General features: G+C 43.5%; 2 protein-coding genes across 2 annotated transcripts in view; both read left to right on the top strand.

The window, feature by feature from the left end:
- Positions 1–17,432, top strand: part of LOC143768210 (uncharacterized) — a 422,546-nt gene that overhangs the window by 13,962 nt on the left and 391,152 nt on the right. The window lies entirely within an intron of this gene.
- Positions 13,696–17,432, top strand: part of LOC143766328 (uncharacterized) — a 29,602-nt gene continuing 25,865 nt past the window's right edge. The window contains exons 1-5 of the mRNA XM_077253916.1: positions 13,696–13,785; positions 15,194–15,343; positions 15,473–15,652; positions 15,735–15,858; positions 15,942–16,039. Coding sequence (XP_077110031.1) covers positions 13,717–13,785; positions 15,194–15,343; positions 15,473–15,652; positions 15,735–15,858; positions 15,942–16,039 — 621 coding nt within the window. The 5' untranslated portion in view covers positions 13,696–13,716. The remainder of the gene's footprint in view (positions 13,786–15,193; positions 15,344–15,472; positions 15,653–15,734; positions 15,859–15,941; positions 16,040–17,432) is intronic.

Raw genomic sequence — 17,432 nt, 5'->3', positions numbered from 1 at the left:
CAAAATTGACTGGAATTAAGATGGGACGCCATGTTGCATTTGGAGAGCCCCTGATGTGCCTAAACATTAAACCCCCCCACAAGTGACACCATTTTGGAAAGTAGACCCCTTAAGGAACTTATCTAGATGTGTGGTGAGCACTTTTACCTAACAAGTGCTTCACAGAAGTTTATAATGCAGAGCCATAAAAATAAAAAATCATATTTTTTCACAAAAATTATCTTTTTGCCCCCAATTTTTTATTTTCCCAAGAGTAAGAGAAGAAATTCGACCACAAAAGTTGTTATGCAATTTGTCCTGAGTACGCCGATACCCCATATGTGGGGGTAAACAACTGTTTGGGTGCATGGCAGAGCTCGGAAGGGAAGGAGCGCCATTTGACTTTTCAATGCAAAATTGGCTGGAATTAAGATGGGACGCCATGTCGCGTTTGGAGAGCCCCTGATGTGTCTAAACATTAAACCCCCCCACAAGTGACACCATTTTGAAAAGTAGACCCCCTAAGGAACTTATCTAGATGTGTTTTGAGAGCTTTGATCCCCCAAGTGTTTCACTACAGTTTATAACGCGGAGCCGTGAAAATAAAAATTCTTTTTTTTTTTTTCGCAAAAATGATTTTTTAGCCCCCAGTTTTGTATTTTCACAAGGGTAACAGGATAAATTGGACCCCAAAAGTTGTTGACCAATTTGTCCTGAGTACGCTGATACCCCATATGTGGGGGGGAACCACTGTTTGGGTGCATGGCAAAGCTCGGGAGGGAAGGAGCGCCATTTGGAATGCAGACTTAGATGGATTGGTTTGCAGGCGTCACGTTGCATTTGCAGAGCCCCTAATGTACCCAAACAGTAGAAACCCCCCAAAAGTGACCCCATATTGGAAACTAGACCTCCTAAGGAACTTATCTAGATGTGTTGTGAGAACTTTGAACCCCCAAGTGTTTCACTACAGTTTATAACACAGAGCCGTGAAAATAAAAAAAAAAATTGTTTCCACAAAAATTATTTTTCAACCCCCAGTTTTGTATTTTCCCAAGGGTAACAGGAGAAATTGGACCCCAAAAGTTGTAGTCCAATTTGTCCTGAGTATGCTGATACCCATATGTGGGGGGAACCACTGTTTGGGCGCATGGCAGAGCTCAGAAGGGAATGAGCGCCATTTGGAATGCAGACTTAGATGGATTGGTCTGCAGGCGTCACGTTGCATTTGCAGAGCCCCTAATGTACCCAAACAGTAGAAACCCCCCAAAAGTGACCCCATATTGGAAACTAGACCTCCTAAGGAACTTATCTAGATGTGTTGTGAGAACTTTGAACCCCCAAGTGTTTCACTACAGTTTACAACGCAGAGCCGTGAAAATAGAAAATCTTTTTTTTCCCACAAAAATGATTTTTAGCCCCCCAAATTTATATTTTCCCATGGGTAACAAGAGAACTTGGACCCCAAAAGTTGTTGTCCAATTTGTCCCGAGTACGCTGATGCCCCATATGTTGGGGTAAACCCCTGTTAGGACGCACGAGAAAGCTCGGAAGGGAAGAAGCACTGTTTTACTTTTTCAATGCAGAATTGGCTGGAATTGAGATCGGACGCCATGTCGCGTTTGGAGAGCCCCTGATGTGCCTAACTGAAACCCTAATCCAAACACACCCCTAGCCCTAATCCCAACGGTAACCCTAACCACACCCCTAACCCTGACACACCGCTAACTCTAATCCCAACCCTAATCCCAACCGTAAATGTAATCCTAACCCTAACTTTAGCCCCAACCCTAACCCTAACTTTAGTCCCAACCCTAATCCTAACTTTAGCTCTAACCCTAACCCTAGCCCTAACCCTAGCCCTAACCCTAACCCTAAAGGGAAAATGGAAATAAATACATTTTTTTTAATTTTATTATTTTTCCCTAACTAAGGGGGTGATGAAGGGGGGTTTGATTTACTTTTATAGCATTTTTTATAGCGGATTTTTATGATTGGCAGCCATCACACACTAAAAGATGCTTTTTATAGCAAAAAAGTTTTTGCATCTCCACATTTTGAGACCTATAATTTTTCCATATTTTGGTCCACAGAGTCATGTGAAGTCTTGTTTTTTGCGGGACGAGTTGATGTTTTTAATGGTAACATTTTCGGACACGTGACAGTTTTTGATCGCTTTTTATTCCGATTTTTGTGAGGCAGAATGACAAAAAAACAGCTATTCATGAATTTCTTTTGGGGGAGGCGTTTATACCGTGCCATGTTTGGTAAAATTGATAAAGCAGTTTTATTCTTCGGGTCAGTACGATTACAGCGATACCTCATTTATATCTTTTTTATGTTTTGGAGCTTTTATACGATAAAAACTATTTTATAGAATAAATAATTATTTTGGCATCGCTTTATTCTGAGGCCTATAACTTTTTTATTTTTTCTTTGATGATGCTGTATGGCGGCTCGTTTTTTGCGGGACAAGATGACGTTTTCAGCGGTACCATGATTATTTATATCAGTCTTTTTGATCGCGTGTTATTCCACTTTTTGTTTAGCGGTATGATAATAAAGCCTTGTTTTTTGCCTCGTTTTTTTTTTTTCCTACGGTGTTCACTGAAGGGGTTAACTATTGATATAGTTTTATAGGTGGGGTCGTTACAGACGCGGCGATACTAAATATGTGTACTTTTATTGTTTTTTTTTATTTAGATAAAGAAATGTATTTATGGGAATAATATTTTTTTTTTTATATATTTAGGAATTATTTTTTTTTTTACACATGTGGAATTTTTTTTTTCACTTTTTTACTTTGTCCCAGGGGGGACATCACAGATCGCTGATCTGACAGTTTGCAGAGCACTCTGTCAGATCACCGATCTGACTTATAGCATTGCAGGCTTACCAAGCGCCTGCTCTGAGCAGGCACTTGGTAAGCCACCTCCCTCCCTGCAAGACCCGGATGCCGCGGCCATCTTGGATCCGGGCACCTGCAGCAAGGAGGTAAGAGACCCTCGCAGCAACGCGATCACATCGCGTTGCTCCAGGGGTCTCAGGGAAGCACCAGGGAGCCCCCTTCCTGCGTGATGCTTCCCTGTACCGCCGGCACACCGCGATCATGTTTGATCGCAGTGTGCCGGGGGTTAATGTGCCGGGGGCGGTCTGTGACCGCTCCTGGCACATAGTGCCGGATGTCAGCTGCGATAGTCAGCTGACACCCGGCCGCGATCGGCCGCGCTCCCCCCGTGAGTGCCGCTGATCGCGCTGGATGTACTATCCCGTCGGTGGTCATACGGGCCCACCCCACCTCGATGGGATAGTACGTCCAATGTCAGAAAGGGGTTAAAGGAACTATTTATCTGCAGGGGAATGCAATGGGGGTGGCCTTTGCGCCCTCATATGCAAACTTTTTTTTCGGCATGTGGGAGAGAATTATATTCTTCAGGCCAGTGGCTTTTATTGAGAAAGTCATGTTCTGGGTCCGGTACATAGATGACATTCTGATGATTTGGCAAGGCTCAGAACAGGATCTTCTCGAATACTTGGCAATTTTGAATGAGAATGATCTGAATATCAAATTAACGTGTAAGTACAGCCAAACAACAATTGATTTTTTGGATATTCAAATTACAGGAGGAAAAGATGGATTTTTGCAAACGATATATCGAAAAGATACGGCTGTAAACTCACTGCTTCATGCAAATTCTTCGCATCCGCAACCGCTTATTAATGGTATACCAACCGGTCAGTTTCTCAGGGTGAAAAAGATATGTTCAAGTGATCAGACTTTTTCTGAACAAGCAAACATTCTCACTACTATTTGAAGAATGTGGCTACTAAAAAAGAGTCACAAAGAGAGGTCTATGAAAGGCCACAAAAGCCAACCACAATGATTTGTTGAAACCAAAAAAGAAAATCACTGAAGAACCAAAGGTGAGATTCATCTCAACGTACAATAACAAATAGTGTGAGGTGAAGGATGCCCTGAAAAAATACTGGCCTATATTGAAAATGGACCAAACTCTGGCAAAACTTTTATATGACCAACCTTTTGTAACTTATAGGAGGTCCTACAATCTTAAGGACCAACTTGTCCACAGCTACTACCCAGGACCTAATTTGGAGAAGGCCTTTGGATCCAAGGGACCAAAGTGGGGATTTTTTCCCTGTAATAACTGTATTGCTTGCCCAAATATGTCTCGTTCTTTTACATTTGAATCCAGCAATGGTAAGAAAACTACACAGCACATTACATGCAATACAATCGGAGTAATCTACTATGCAGTTTGTCCCTGCCTGTCTGGTTTTGCTTATATTTGTTTAGGTATTAGCCAGCTGATTAAAAGATGGAGATAGTATATAGTGGAATCAAGCATCTTGAGTCCATCAACAACCACTTCAGTTTAGGTTCCGCTAAGAAGGGGGGGGGTGTTCCCTCATATTATATTTTATGTAACTGTACTTTGTATTTGAAGTTCTTTAAGTGAATATTTCCTATTTTGCTATTTTCATTGTATTCTACTTGCTGCCTAGATTGTAATATTTGGCTTATCTGGATCTTTTGTTTGTAATTGGTTACTTGTAAAATTTTATGAAAAATTTACAGTTAAAAAAAAGTTCCAAAGATTGATTTGTCCTTTCTGTCTACTGTTTATTTCAGGGTGTAGGCACAGGAAAATATCAATCCCCAGTTTTTTCACAAAAAGCTTTCCAGAAATTGGAGACAAATTGATCTCCCATATGAGATACAAGATTAAGAGGAATTCCATGCAATCTCACAACATGATAAATAAACAACCTGGAGAGACTCGGCATTAGGTAACCCTGACAAAATAACCAAATGAGCCGGTTTACTAAATCTGTGATCCGCTACCCAAATAACAGTCTACCCACCATACATGGATAAAATACATGGACAGAAGAGTCCACTGTATTTTTGGAATTGGTAATGTCTGTTATGACACCCTTTAGTACGCGCACAAACTTCACAAGCGAATACAAAATCTTTAATATCATTATTCATAGATGGCCACCAAAAAAAAACTAGTAATGGCATTCCACATAGCTGAGACTCCAGGGTGACCACTCAAGATTGAATCATGAATCTCCTGTAGCAGACACAATGTTAGGAACACAAATACAAATAATTTGGACCTAGGAGTGACGGAAGGAACCAAAGACTGAAATTTATGGCTCTCAGTTTCAACTCCGAGGATACCACAGAAACCACAATGCCCTTATGGAAAATAGAGTTTATGGAGGAGAAATGGAACTAAAACTGCGTGATAATGCGTCAGCATTCACATTCTTGGACCCTGGCCTGAAAGTGTAAAATGCTTATAGTCAGTGACCACAGTGACTTGATGAACTGGTCCCTTCAGAAAATGTCTCCATTCCTTAAAAGCTAATTCAACAGCGAGTAACACACAATTCCCAGCAGCATCATTTCTTTCATGAGACAAAAATTTGCTCGAGAAAAAAACGAATGCACATAAATTGGTTATAGTTTGGCAACCCTGAGATACAACAGCCCCTATCCCAATGAACGGAGCATCCACCTCCACAATGTAAGGTTCTTGAAGATCGAGTTGGATTAGAACAGAAGCAGACCTAAAACACTTTTCAATTTTTCAAAAACCCTCATAGTATCCGGTGACCAAACCTTGACATCTGCCCCTGTTGTGAATTTGGTTTCTGGGCTCCCCCGGTGGTCACTGGTGGTACTGAACTTGTGTGCTTCATCGCCTCTGTTCACCTGTTTCCATCAGGATGTGGGAGTTGTCTATTTAGCCTTGCTCCTCAGTCATTTCTATGCCGGCCAACAATGTTACCAGAAGCCTTTCTGTTGCATGTTCCTGCTCCTAGACTACTATCAGCTAAGTTGGACTTGTAGTCCTAAGTTTGTTTTGCATTTTTGTTCCAGTTCTCTGTGTTTGAATATTTCTGAGGCTGGAAGCTCTTGTGAGCTGAAATTGCCACTCTGGTGTCATGAGTTGATATTAGAGTCTTAAAGTAATTTCAGGATGGTGTTTTGAAAGGGTTTTCAGCTGACTGTGTAGTTCCCTTTTCTGTCTTCCTACTATCTAGTAAGCGGACCTCAATTTGCTAAACCTATCTTCATACTTCGTATGTCAATTTCCCCTAAAATCACCGACATTATATGTGGGGGCTACTGTCTGCCTTTTGGGGAAAATTTCTCTAGAGGTAAGCCAGGTCTGTATTTTCCTCTGCTAGGGTCAGTCAGTTCTCCGGCTGGCGCTGGGTGTCTAGGGATAAAACGTAGGCACGCTACCCGGCCACTGTTATTTGTGCGGTAGGTTTAGCTCACAGTCAGCTCGAGTTCCCATCTTCCAAGAGCTAGTCCTTTTGTATACTTTACTACGGTCTCTTGCTATTGAGAACCATGACAGTTTGGCCGGCCTAGGGTTAAAATAATTGGCAGAAGAAAGGAGAGAAAAGAAGTCTGCAGAGAAATTTTTTTTTTTTTTTTTTTTTTCCTGAGTTTGCTCATTAGTTGATTCACTAGCATCTCTGCTTACTGCAGCCTTCGTCTCTCTCTCCTTCTAATCCTTGAATGGTTCTGATTTCACCTGATGAAAATGGATCCTCAGAGTTTAGCTACAGGTCTGAATGGTCTCGCTATGAAGGTTCAAAGTTTACAGGATTTTGTAATTCATGCTCCTATATCTGAACCTAGAGTTCCTTTGCCTGAATTTTTCTCCGGGGATAGATCTCGCTTCCAGAATTTCAAACATAATTGTAAATTATTTTTGTCTCTGAGATCTCGCTCCGCTGGAGATCCTGCACAGCAGGTCAGGATTGTAATTTCCTTGCTCCGGGGCGACCCTCAGGATTGGGCATTTGCTTTGGCACCAGGGGATCCTGCGTTGCTCAATGTGGATGCGTTTTTCCTGGCTTTGGGGTTGCTTTATGAGGAACCTCATTTAGAGATTCAGGCTGAAAAAGCCTTGATGGCCCTGTCTCAAGGGCAAGATGAGGCTGAAATATACTGCCAAAAATTTCGTAAGTGGTCTGTGCTTACTCAGTGGAATGAGTGCGCCCTGGCGGCGAATTTCAGAGAGGGTCTCTCTGATGCCATTAAAGATGTTATGGTGGGGTTCCCTGTGCCTGCAGGTCTGAATGAGTCCATGACAATGGCTATTCAGATTGATCGGCGTTTGCGGGAGCGCAAACCTGTGCACCATTTGGCGGTGTCTACTGAGAAGGCGCCAGAGATTATGCAATGTGATAGAATTCTGTCCAGAAGCGAACGACAGAATTTTAGGCGAAAAAATGGGTTGTGCTTCTATTGTGGCGATTCAACTCATGTTATATCAGCATGCTCTAAACGTACTAAGAAGGTTGATAAGTCTGTTTCAATTGGTACTTTACAGTCCAAGTTTATTCTATCTGTGACCCTGATTTGCTCTTTATCGTCTATTACCACGGACGCCTATGTCGACTCTGGCGCCGCTTTGAGTCTTATGGATTGGTCCTTTGCCAAACGCTGTGGGTTTAATTTAGAGCCTCTGGAAGTTCCTATACCTCTGAAGGGTATTGACTCCATGCCATTGGCTAGTAATAAACCACAATACTGGACACAAGTAACTATGCGTATTAATCCGGATCACCAGGAGATTATTCGCTTCCTTGTGTTGTATAATCTGCATGATGTGTTGGTGCTTGGATTGCCATGGCTGCAATCTCATAACCCAGTCCTCGACTGGAAAGCAATGTCTGTGTTAAGCTGGGGATGTCAGGGGACTCATGGGGACGTACCTTTGGTTTCCATTTCGTCATCTATTCCCTCTGAGATTCCGGAATTTTTATCTGATTATCGTGACGTTTTTGAGGAGCCTAAACTTGGTTCACTACCTCCGCACAGAGATTGCGATTGTACAATAGATCTGATTCCGGGCAGTAAGTTTCCAAAGGGTCGTTTATTTAATCTATCTGTGCCTGAACATGCTGCTATGCGGGAATATATTAAGGAGTCCTTGGAAAAGGGACATATTCGTCCTTCGTCATCTCCCTTAGGAGCCGGTTTTTTCTTTGTATCTAAAAAAGATGGCTCTTTGAGGCCGTGTATTGATTATCGGCTTTTGAATAAAATCACGGTTAAATATCAGTATCCTTTGCCACTGCTTACTGATTTGTTTGCTCGAATAAAGGGGGCCAAGTGGTTCTCTAAGATTGATCTTCGTGGGGCGTATAATTTAGTGCGAATTAAGCAGGGGGATGAGTGGAAAACCGCATTTAATACGCCTGAGGGCCATTTTGAGTATTTAGTAATGCCTTTTGGTCTTTCAAATGCCCCATCAGTCTTTCAGTCTTTTATGCATGACATTTTCCGTGAATATTTGGATAAATTTATGATTGTGTATCTGGATGATATTTTGATTTTTTTGGACGACTGGGACTCTCATGTCCAACAGGTCAGGAGGGTTTTTCAGGTTTTGTGCTCTAATTCCTTGTGTGTAAAGGGTTCTAAGTGCGTTTTTGGGGTTCAAAAAATTTCGTTTTTGGGGTACATTTTTTCCCCCTCTTCCATTGAGATGGACCCTGTCAAGGTTCAGGCTATTTGTGATTGGACGCAACCCTCTTCTCTTAAGAGCCTTCAGAAGTTTTTGGGCTTTGCTAATTTTTATCGTCGATTTATAACTGGTTTTTCTGATGTTGCTAAACCGTTGACTGATTTGACTAAGAAGGGTGCTGATGTTGCTGATTGGTCCCCTGCTGCTGTGGAGGCCTTTCGGGAGCTTAAGCGCCGCTTTTCTTCCGCCCCTGTATTGCGTCAGCCTGATGTTACTCTTCCTTTTCAGGTTGAGGTCGACGCTTCAGAAATCGGAGCTGGGGCGGTTTTGTCGCAGAAAAGTTCCGACTGCTCCGTGATGAGACCTTGCGCGTTCTTTTCTCATAAATTTTCGCCCGCTGAGCGAAATTATGATATTGGTAATCGGGAGCTCTTGGCTATGAAGTGGGCTTTTGAGGAGTGGCGTCATTGGCTTGAGGGGGCTAGACATCAGGTGGTGGTATTGACCGACCACAAGAATTTGATTTATCTTGAGTCTGCCAGGCGTCTGAATCCTAGACAGGCGCGCTGGTCGTTATTTTTCTCTCGGTTTAATTTTGTGGTTTCTTACCTACCGGGTTCTAAAAATGTGAAGGCGGATGCCCTTTCTAGGAGTTTTGAGCCTGATTCCCCTGGTAATTCTGAACCGACAGGTATCCTTAAGGATGGAGTGATATTATCTGCTGTTTCCCCAGACTTGCGACGGGTCTTGCAGGAGTTTCAGGCGGATAGACCTGATCGTTGCCCGCCTGGTAGAATGTTTGTTCCTGATGATTGGACCAGTAGAGTCATCTCGGAGGTCCATTCTTCTGCGTTAGCTGGTCATCCTGGAATCTTTGGTACCAGGGATTTGGTGGCTAGGTCCTTCTGGTGGCCTTCCCTGTCGCGAGATGTGCGAGGTTTTGTGCAGTCTTGTGATGTTTGTGCTCGGGCCAAGCCTTGTTGTTCTCGGGCTAGTGGATTGTTGTTATCTTTGCCTATTCCGAAGAGGCCTTGGACTCACATCTCCATGGATTTTATTTCTGATCTCCCTGTTTCTCAGAAGATGTCTGTCATCTGGGTGGTGTGTGACCGTTTCTCTAAGATGGTCCATTTGGTCCCCTTGCCTAAATTGCCTTCCTCATCCGAGCTGGTTCCTCTGTTTTTCCAAAATGTGGTTCGCTTGCATGGTATTCCGGAGAATATCGTGTCTGACAGGGGAACCCAATTCGTGTCTAGATTTTGGCGAGCGTTCTGTGCTAGGATGGGCATTGATTTGTCTTTTTCGTCTGCTTTCCATCCTCAGACTAATGGCCAGACCGAGCGAACTAATCAGACCTTGGAGACTTATTTGAGGTGTTTTGTGTCTGCGGATCAGGATGATTGGGTTGCCTTTTTGCCCTTGGCGGAGTTTGCCCTCAATAATCGGGCTAGTTCTGCCACCTTGGTTTCTCCTTTCTTCTGTAATTCGGGGTTTCATCCTCGTTTCTCTTCCGGTCAGGTGGAGTCTTCGGATTGTCCTGGAGTGGATGCTGTGGTGGAGAGGTTGCATCAGATTTGGGGGCATGTGGTGGACAATTTGAAGTTGTCCCAGGAGAAGACTCAGCATTTTGCCAACCGCCGTCGTTGTGTTGGTCCTCGTCTTTGTGTTGGGGACTTGGTGTGGTTGTCTTCTCGTTTTGTCCCTATGAAGGTTTCTTCTCCTAAGTTTAAGCCTCGGTTTATCGGCCCGTACAAGATATTGGAGATTCTTAACCCTGTGTCCTTTCGTTTGGACCTCCCTGCATCTTTTTCTATTCATAATGTCTTCCATCGGTCATTGTTGCGCAGGTATGAGGTACCGGTTGTGCCTTCCGTTGAGCCTCCTGCTCCGGTGTTGGTTGAGGGTGAGTTGGAGTACGTTGTCGAGAAGATCTTGGACTCCCGTGTTTCCAGACGGAGACTTCAGTATCTGGTCAAGTGGAAGGGCTACGGTCAGGAGGATAATTCTTGGGTGACAGCCTCTGATGTTCATGCCTCCGATTTGGTCCGTGCCTTTCATAGGACTCATCCTGATCGCCCTGGTGGTTCTGGTGAGGGTTCGGTGCCCCCTCCTTGAGGGGGGGGTACTGTTGTGAATTTGGTTTCTGGGCTCCCCCGGTGGTCACTGGTGGTACTGAACTTGTGTGCTTCATCGCCTCTGTTCACCTGTTTCCATCAGGATGTGGGAGTTGTCTATTTAGCCTTGCTCCTCAGTCATTTCTATGCCGGCCAACAATGTTACCAGAAGCCTTTCTGTTGCATGTTCCTGCTCCTAGACTACTATCAGCTAAGTTGGACTTGTAGTCCTAAGTTTGTTTTGCATTTTTGTTCCAGTTCTCTGTGTTTGAATATTTCTGAGGCTGGAAGCTCTTGTGAGCTGAAATTGCCACTCTGGTGTCATGAGTTGATATTAGAGTCTTAAAGTAATTTCAGGATGGTGTTTTGAAAGGGTTTTCAGCTGACTGTGTAGTTCCCTTTTCTGTCTTCCTACTATCTAGTAAGCGGACCTCAATTTGCTAAACCTATCTTCATACTTCGTATGTCAATTTCCCCTAAAATCACCGACATTATATGTGGGGGCTACTGTCTGCCTTTTGGGGAAAATTTCTCTAGAGGTAAGCCAGGTCTGTATTTTCCTCTGCTAGGGTCAGTCAGTTCTCCGGCTGGCGCTGGGCGTCTAGGGATAAAACGTAGGCACGCTACCCGGCCACTGTTATTTGTGCGGTAGGTTTAGCTCACAGTCAGCTCGAGTTCCCATCTTCCAAGAGCTAGTCCTTTTGTATGCTTTACTATGGTCTCTTGCTATTGAGAACCATGACATGCCCCCTTTCGGGTAAGGTCAGTAAGAGGTTCAGCAATCTGAGAAAACCCCTAATGAATTTCCTATAATAGTTGGTGAATCCTTTCAGGTCACTAGGTTGGATCCAATCTATTATGAATTGCACCTTCCCAGGATTCATCTTAAGCCCATCAGATGATAAAATGATCCCCAGAAATGAAATTTCCTCAACAGCAAATTCTCAATTTTAGCAAACAAAAAATTCTCCATCAATCTTTGTAATATAACACGGACATGTTCTTGGTGAGAATCCAAATCAGGAGAGATAATTAAATATCAAAGTAAATCACAAGAAATTTCCTTTCATCATGGAAATACTGAATATCGAAATTAGTATAAATCTGATATAGATAAAACATAGATTTTCATCACTGGGGCTAACAGGGGAAGAAGACCCAATTTTTCGTAACTGTAACCCCTGCCTATGAGACACAAATCCACAGTGGGTAGGTAATTGACAACAGCTATGCCATGTTTGCTATCTATGGAACGGTAAAATCCCGATGGAAATATGACAGCAAACTTAAACTTCTGTGACCATCAGGAGTGAAGTTGTCACAGAAGTTGGGATTTCATTAAATCTTGAAGGGCTGAGTAGCTCCCACAACCTGGCCCACTTGAGGTTTGTAGGTCAGGGGCTGATAAAAGATCAAGGCAAATTCTGTTCTATGTTCAATGCTGAGAAAGATACATGTCTGTGTAAGCTTGATCCCATTTACCAGGCGTTTTCAACCGGATTTCTTCTGTCCGCTAGCTAACTCGTCTCTGCGAGTAGCTTAGTAAATTTCTTTTGTTTTATCCCTTTTATTTTCTGTAACTGTATATGCTGTATTGTTTGTCCCCTTTATAAAATCTTTTGTATATTTCTCATAAACACTGCCTCCCTTTTGGATTAAATATAAAATGTAATAGTTCTGTTCCTTTTGTTCTGTAACCACCCCCCGAAGCCTTGCGCTACAAAAGCCAGACCTCTAATCAGCCTGTTAAAACGATTGGTGGTGGCAGCGAGTAGTTTGGGGCTATCATGGAGTTAGCAGTGATCATACGGCAGTTTATACTTATTCCATGTGTTGAAATCTGGAGGTGTATATACCATACGCTCACTGTTCGCTTTCCAATAACCGACCTGTTAGTGTGAACAGCCTGTGGCCTCCTTCATTATTCGTCAGCCAACGATGTCATTTTCTGGGCGACACAGGGAAGAAGAGAGCTATTCGCACTAAAGATCACAGCAGGTGGTATTCGTGACCTTCCCAGAACATGATATTGTGAAATTTGTGATTATAATCACCCGTGCACATCGAACACACATGCCTCTGCTGTGTACGCCTCGTATACGCGCGGCTATGCTCTGTATGCCTTGTACACGCACAGCTCCGCTCCGTACGCCTCATACACACGCGGCTCCGCTCCTTACGCCTCGTACACGAGCAGTTCTGCTCCATATGCCTTCTACACGCACGGCTCCGCTCCTTACACCTCGTACATGCGTGGCTCCGATCTGTACACCTCTGGCTCCGCTCCGTACACACACGGCTCCGCTCCGTACACCTCGTACACACGTCTCCGCTCCGTACACCTCATACACGCGGCTCCGCTCCGTACACACACGCCTCCACTCCGTACACCTTGTACACACGCGGCTCCGCTCCGTACACACACGCCTCCACTCCGTACACACGTCTCCGCTCCGTATACCTCATACACGCGGCTCCGCTCCGTACACACACGCCTCCACTCCGTACACACGTCTCCGCTCCGTACACCTCATACACACGGCTCCGCTCCGTACACACACGTCTCCGCTCCGTACACCTCGTACACACACGTCTCCGCTCCGTACACCTCGTACACACACATCTCTGCTCCGTACACCTCATACACGCGGCTCCGCTCCGTACACCTCGTACACACACGTCTCCGCTCCGTACACCTCGTACACACGCGGCTCCGCTCCGTACACCTCGTACATATGCGGCTCCGCTCCATACACCTCATACACGCGGCTCCGCTCCGTACACGTCACACGCGGCTCCGATAAGTACACCTCGAACACATAGCTCTGCTCTGTACACCTCATACACACACGGCTCTGCTCTGTACACCTCGTACACACGCGGCTCTGCTCCGTACACCTCGTACACACACGGCTCTGCTACATCCACACTGTAAACCCCTCCTGACCCCACACATAAACTTCCCCTCATCCAGCACCATGACAACCAGCACAGCAGAGTCCTGCATACACTGAGGCCCCTGATCATGTGACCCCCTGACTCCTCCCCTCCTGTGACCTCATCACAGGTCCTGTGCACAGAGCAGCCAATGCCAGCCACATATGTGGTTGTGGTGTGCGGCTCAGCGTGTGGAGGTCGGTGCTGGAGGCCCCATTATTCTCTTTGTGCAGGTAAGTGCTGGAGGGTCCACACCAGAACTGTAGCAGGTAAAGACCCCAATATCCACAGGTGTCCCCTCTAATTGGGGGGGAAACTATCCCCTCTAATAATCCTCGGACAGTTCTGACAAACACGGAAAAGTGCCCCTTTATGAATTCACAAATGGTGTGGGGTTGTTATAAAATGTTATATTTATGTTCAGTTTGTTTTTATTGATCAATTTTGAAAACACCAAAAAGTAACATACGACCAAATATATTATGATCAAATAAGTCACGCAGGACTTAACAAAACCTGTAATGATAAAAATAGTCATGCGGAAATATAAACAGGTCGCTCAACATTGTAGCTACAAAACAAACTAGCAAATGAAAAATGATTCTGAAAATTCCAACATAGAGGTTAGAAGGAGTAAAATAAGTAAATACAATTGTTAGGGAGGGTAGGAGGATTCAAAGAGAAGGAGAAGGGGTACAGAAAAAGGGAGGGAAAGATGAGGGGAAAATCTTGAGGTAATCACACGGCAACAACCCAGAAACACTTCACGAGAGAACGACCCATCAATTGGAATAGTTTATAAAAATCCACTGAGTCCTGAAACAGGATCCAGTCGCTCTAAAATGTTATATTTAGGGGGTTTTGTGTTGTCTCCTTATAAGAATCACAATGGTTTTGTTCCTTTTCCTCTGATAGATACAAACGAACCAAATATGAAAGATGGGAACCAAGGAAACATGTATTACTCTCATAGTGCAGGGCCTCCACACAGTATAATGTTCCCACAGTAGTGTTTTTCATGTAAAATATGGAAGCATGCTTTAAAAAAAAAAAAAAGATCAAATCCCAGGGAAAAAAACGCTGTACATGGAGACATTATTATCATATAACTCCTGTCTTGTTGTTCTTACAAAAAAGCTTTTCTAAAAGCCTCAAACTTCTGTGTGTGAATCAGACCAGAGATCTAACGTGATAGAAGATTACAGTGCGGGGAAGACAGGAAACCTTCATATAGACGGCCGGTGGTGATGGAGTCAGTGACGGACACTGGCCAAATATGTTTCTAGAGCCGTAGCAGAAGATGAAGATGTCGTCCTCATCATGAAGTAGTTATTTCTCCTGTCACGTGTAATGAATATCTCCTGCAGTATTGCTAATGCCGATTCCAGGGTCGGTAAATGAGACGAGAATTAGCGTTATGGAAGATGAGTCTATGAGGAACGTATTCAGCTGCCGACTCCGAGGAAGAAACTGCTTGTTGTCTGTGGCCGAAAATATATAGGTTTTATTAGTAGATGTAAAGAAGAAAACTAAATACTGTAAAATAATAAATCTTCTCATATGTTTCCCCCTATTATCTCCAGTAATTGTATTATTACACTGGATTTTTATGATGTTACATCGGCTCATCTTCTCATTCAGGTCTCTACAATATCGGATCCTCTCAGTGAAGATCTTCCATATAAGAGAATTTTCCTGATTTACCCATCACAGAAGGATATGGACAGAGACAAGATGGCGGAGAGGATATTACACCTCACCCTAGAGATCCTCTTCCGGCTTACTGGAGAGGTGAGAGATTCTGATGACATCACATTACATCATTCTTATCTATGGGAATAACAGATGGACAGAACTTGAGAGGTGAGGACTCTGGAAATGTCTGTAGTGAGATTTATTAATGTGTCTCTCCATAACCAGGATTACACAGTAGTGAAGAAGACCTCTAGTGACCGGTGCCAGGACCCTGTATCTGAGGGATGGGGAAGAACCCTGAGCCCAATCATGGGGCCTCCACCTCACCCCCTGATACATGAGGATATCAATGACCAGAAGATCCTAGAACTCACCTACAAGATGATTGAGCTGCTGACTGGAGAGGTGACACTGCTGGGAATGCTTGGACTTTATACAGTAACATTATGAAGGGATCGGGGGATGATGATATCATTGTATATGTCAGGTTCCTGTAAGGTGTCAGGATGTTGCTGTCTATTTCTCCATGGAGGAGTGGGAGTATTTAGAAGGCTGTAAAGATCTGTACAATGACGACATGACGGAAGTTCCCCAGCCCCTTACATCACCAGGTAATAGACAGGACTAAATACACACAGCCTATAATTATCTGTATGTAGAGAATAAATTCAGTCCCTGTATGTGTTTCCTCCAGATCTATCCAGTAAGAGGACAACACCAGAGAAATGTCCCCGTCCTCTTCTTCTGCAGTACTGTAAACAAGAAGATCGCAATGTTCCTCAGGATCATCAGGTAGCTGGAGAGTTGTCTCCACTATGATGTGTAGGCAGTTGTGAAGGTCTTGTGCTCAGTCTTTTTATCCACCATTATTATATGTTTTATACAGTGACATGTAAAAGTTTTGACACCCCTGGTCAAAATTACTGTTATTGTGAACATTTAAACAAGTTGAAGATAATATGATCTTTAAAAGACCTAAAGTTAAACATGACACATTTCCTTTGTATTTTAGGCAAAAAAAAAATAATCTTTCATGTTTTAATAATTACAAAAAGGAAAATGGGCTGATGCAAAAGTTTGGGCACTCTTGGAGATTTGAGTGCTCAGATAACTTTGACCAAGGTTTCAGACCTTGATTAGCCTATTAGGGTTATTGCTTGTTCATGATCATCATTAGGAAAGGCCAGGTGATCTGACTTTCCATTCTTTATAAAAACCCAGCCTTCTCTAACCTTGTGCCTAGCGCTCTGAAAGGGAAAATGGTGGAAGCCAACACAGAAGGAGAAGGCTATAAGAAGGTTGCAAAGCGGATTCAAGTTGCCCTTTCCTCAATTCGAAATATAATAAAAAATGGCAGTTAACAGGAACAGTGGATGTCAAGATAAGATCTGAAAGACCAAGCAAAATTTCAGTGAGAGCTTCTTGTAGGATTGTTAAAGAGGCCAATCAAGAACCCCTCACTTGACTGCAAAATACCTTCAGAAAAATTTAGCAGACTCTGGAGTTCTGATACCTTGTTCTACTGTTCAGAAACACCTGCACAAATATGGCGTTCATGGAAGAGTCATCAGAAGAAAACATCTCCTGCGTCCTCACCATAAAATTCTGTGTCATAAGTATGCAAAAGAACATCTAAACAAGCCTGATGCATTTTGCAAACAAGTCCTGTGGACCAATGAGGTTAAAATAGAACTCTTTGGCCACAATGATCAAAGGTACCTGTGGAGAAAAGGGGCACATCATTTCAGCAGAAGAACATCTAGCCAATCATTAAGCACGGGGGTAGATCAATCATGCTTTGGGGCTGTGTTGCAGCCAATGGCATAGGGAACATTTCACGGATAGAGTGAAGAATGAATTCAATGAAATTTCAACACATTCTTGTTGCAAATATAACATCATCTGTAATAAAGCTGAAGTTGAAAAAGGATGTCTTCTACAAATGGATAATCCTAAACACATGTCAAAATCCAAAATAGACAACCTCAAAAGGCCCAAGCTGAAGGTTTTGCAAGAGCCCTCACAGTCTCCTGATATGAACATCATTGAAAATCTGTGGCCGAACTCTAAAGAGCAGTGCATGAAAGACAACCAGGAATCTCACAGAACTGGAATAATTTTCCAAGGAAGAATGGATGGAAAACTCTGGCTGGCTATAAAACATGTTTACAAGCTGTGATACTTG

The sequence above is a fragment of the Ranitomeya variabilis genome, chromosome 4 (genome assembly GCF_051348905.1).
Source record: "Ranitomeya variabilis isolate aRanVar5 chromosome 4, aRanVar5.hap1, whole genome shotgun sequence".
Lineage (NCBI taxonomy): Eukaryota > Metazoa > Chordata > Amphibia > Anura > Dendrobatidae > Ranitomeya > Ranitomeya variabilis.
The sequence above is the reverse complement of the archived record's forward strand: the minus strand, read 5'-3'. Positions and strand labels throughout refer to the sequence as shown.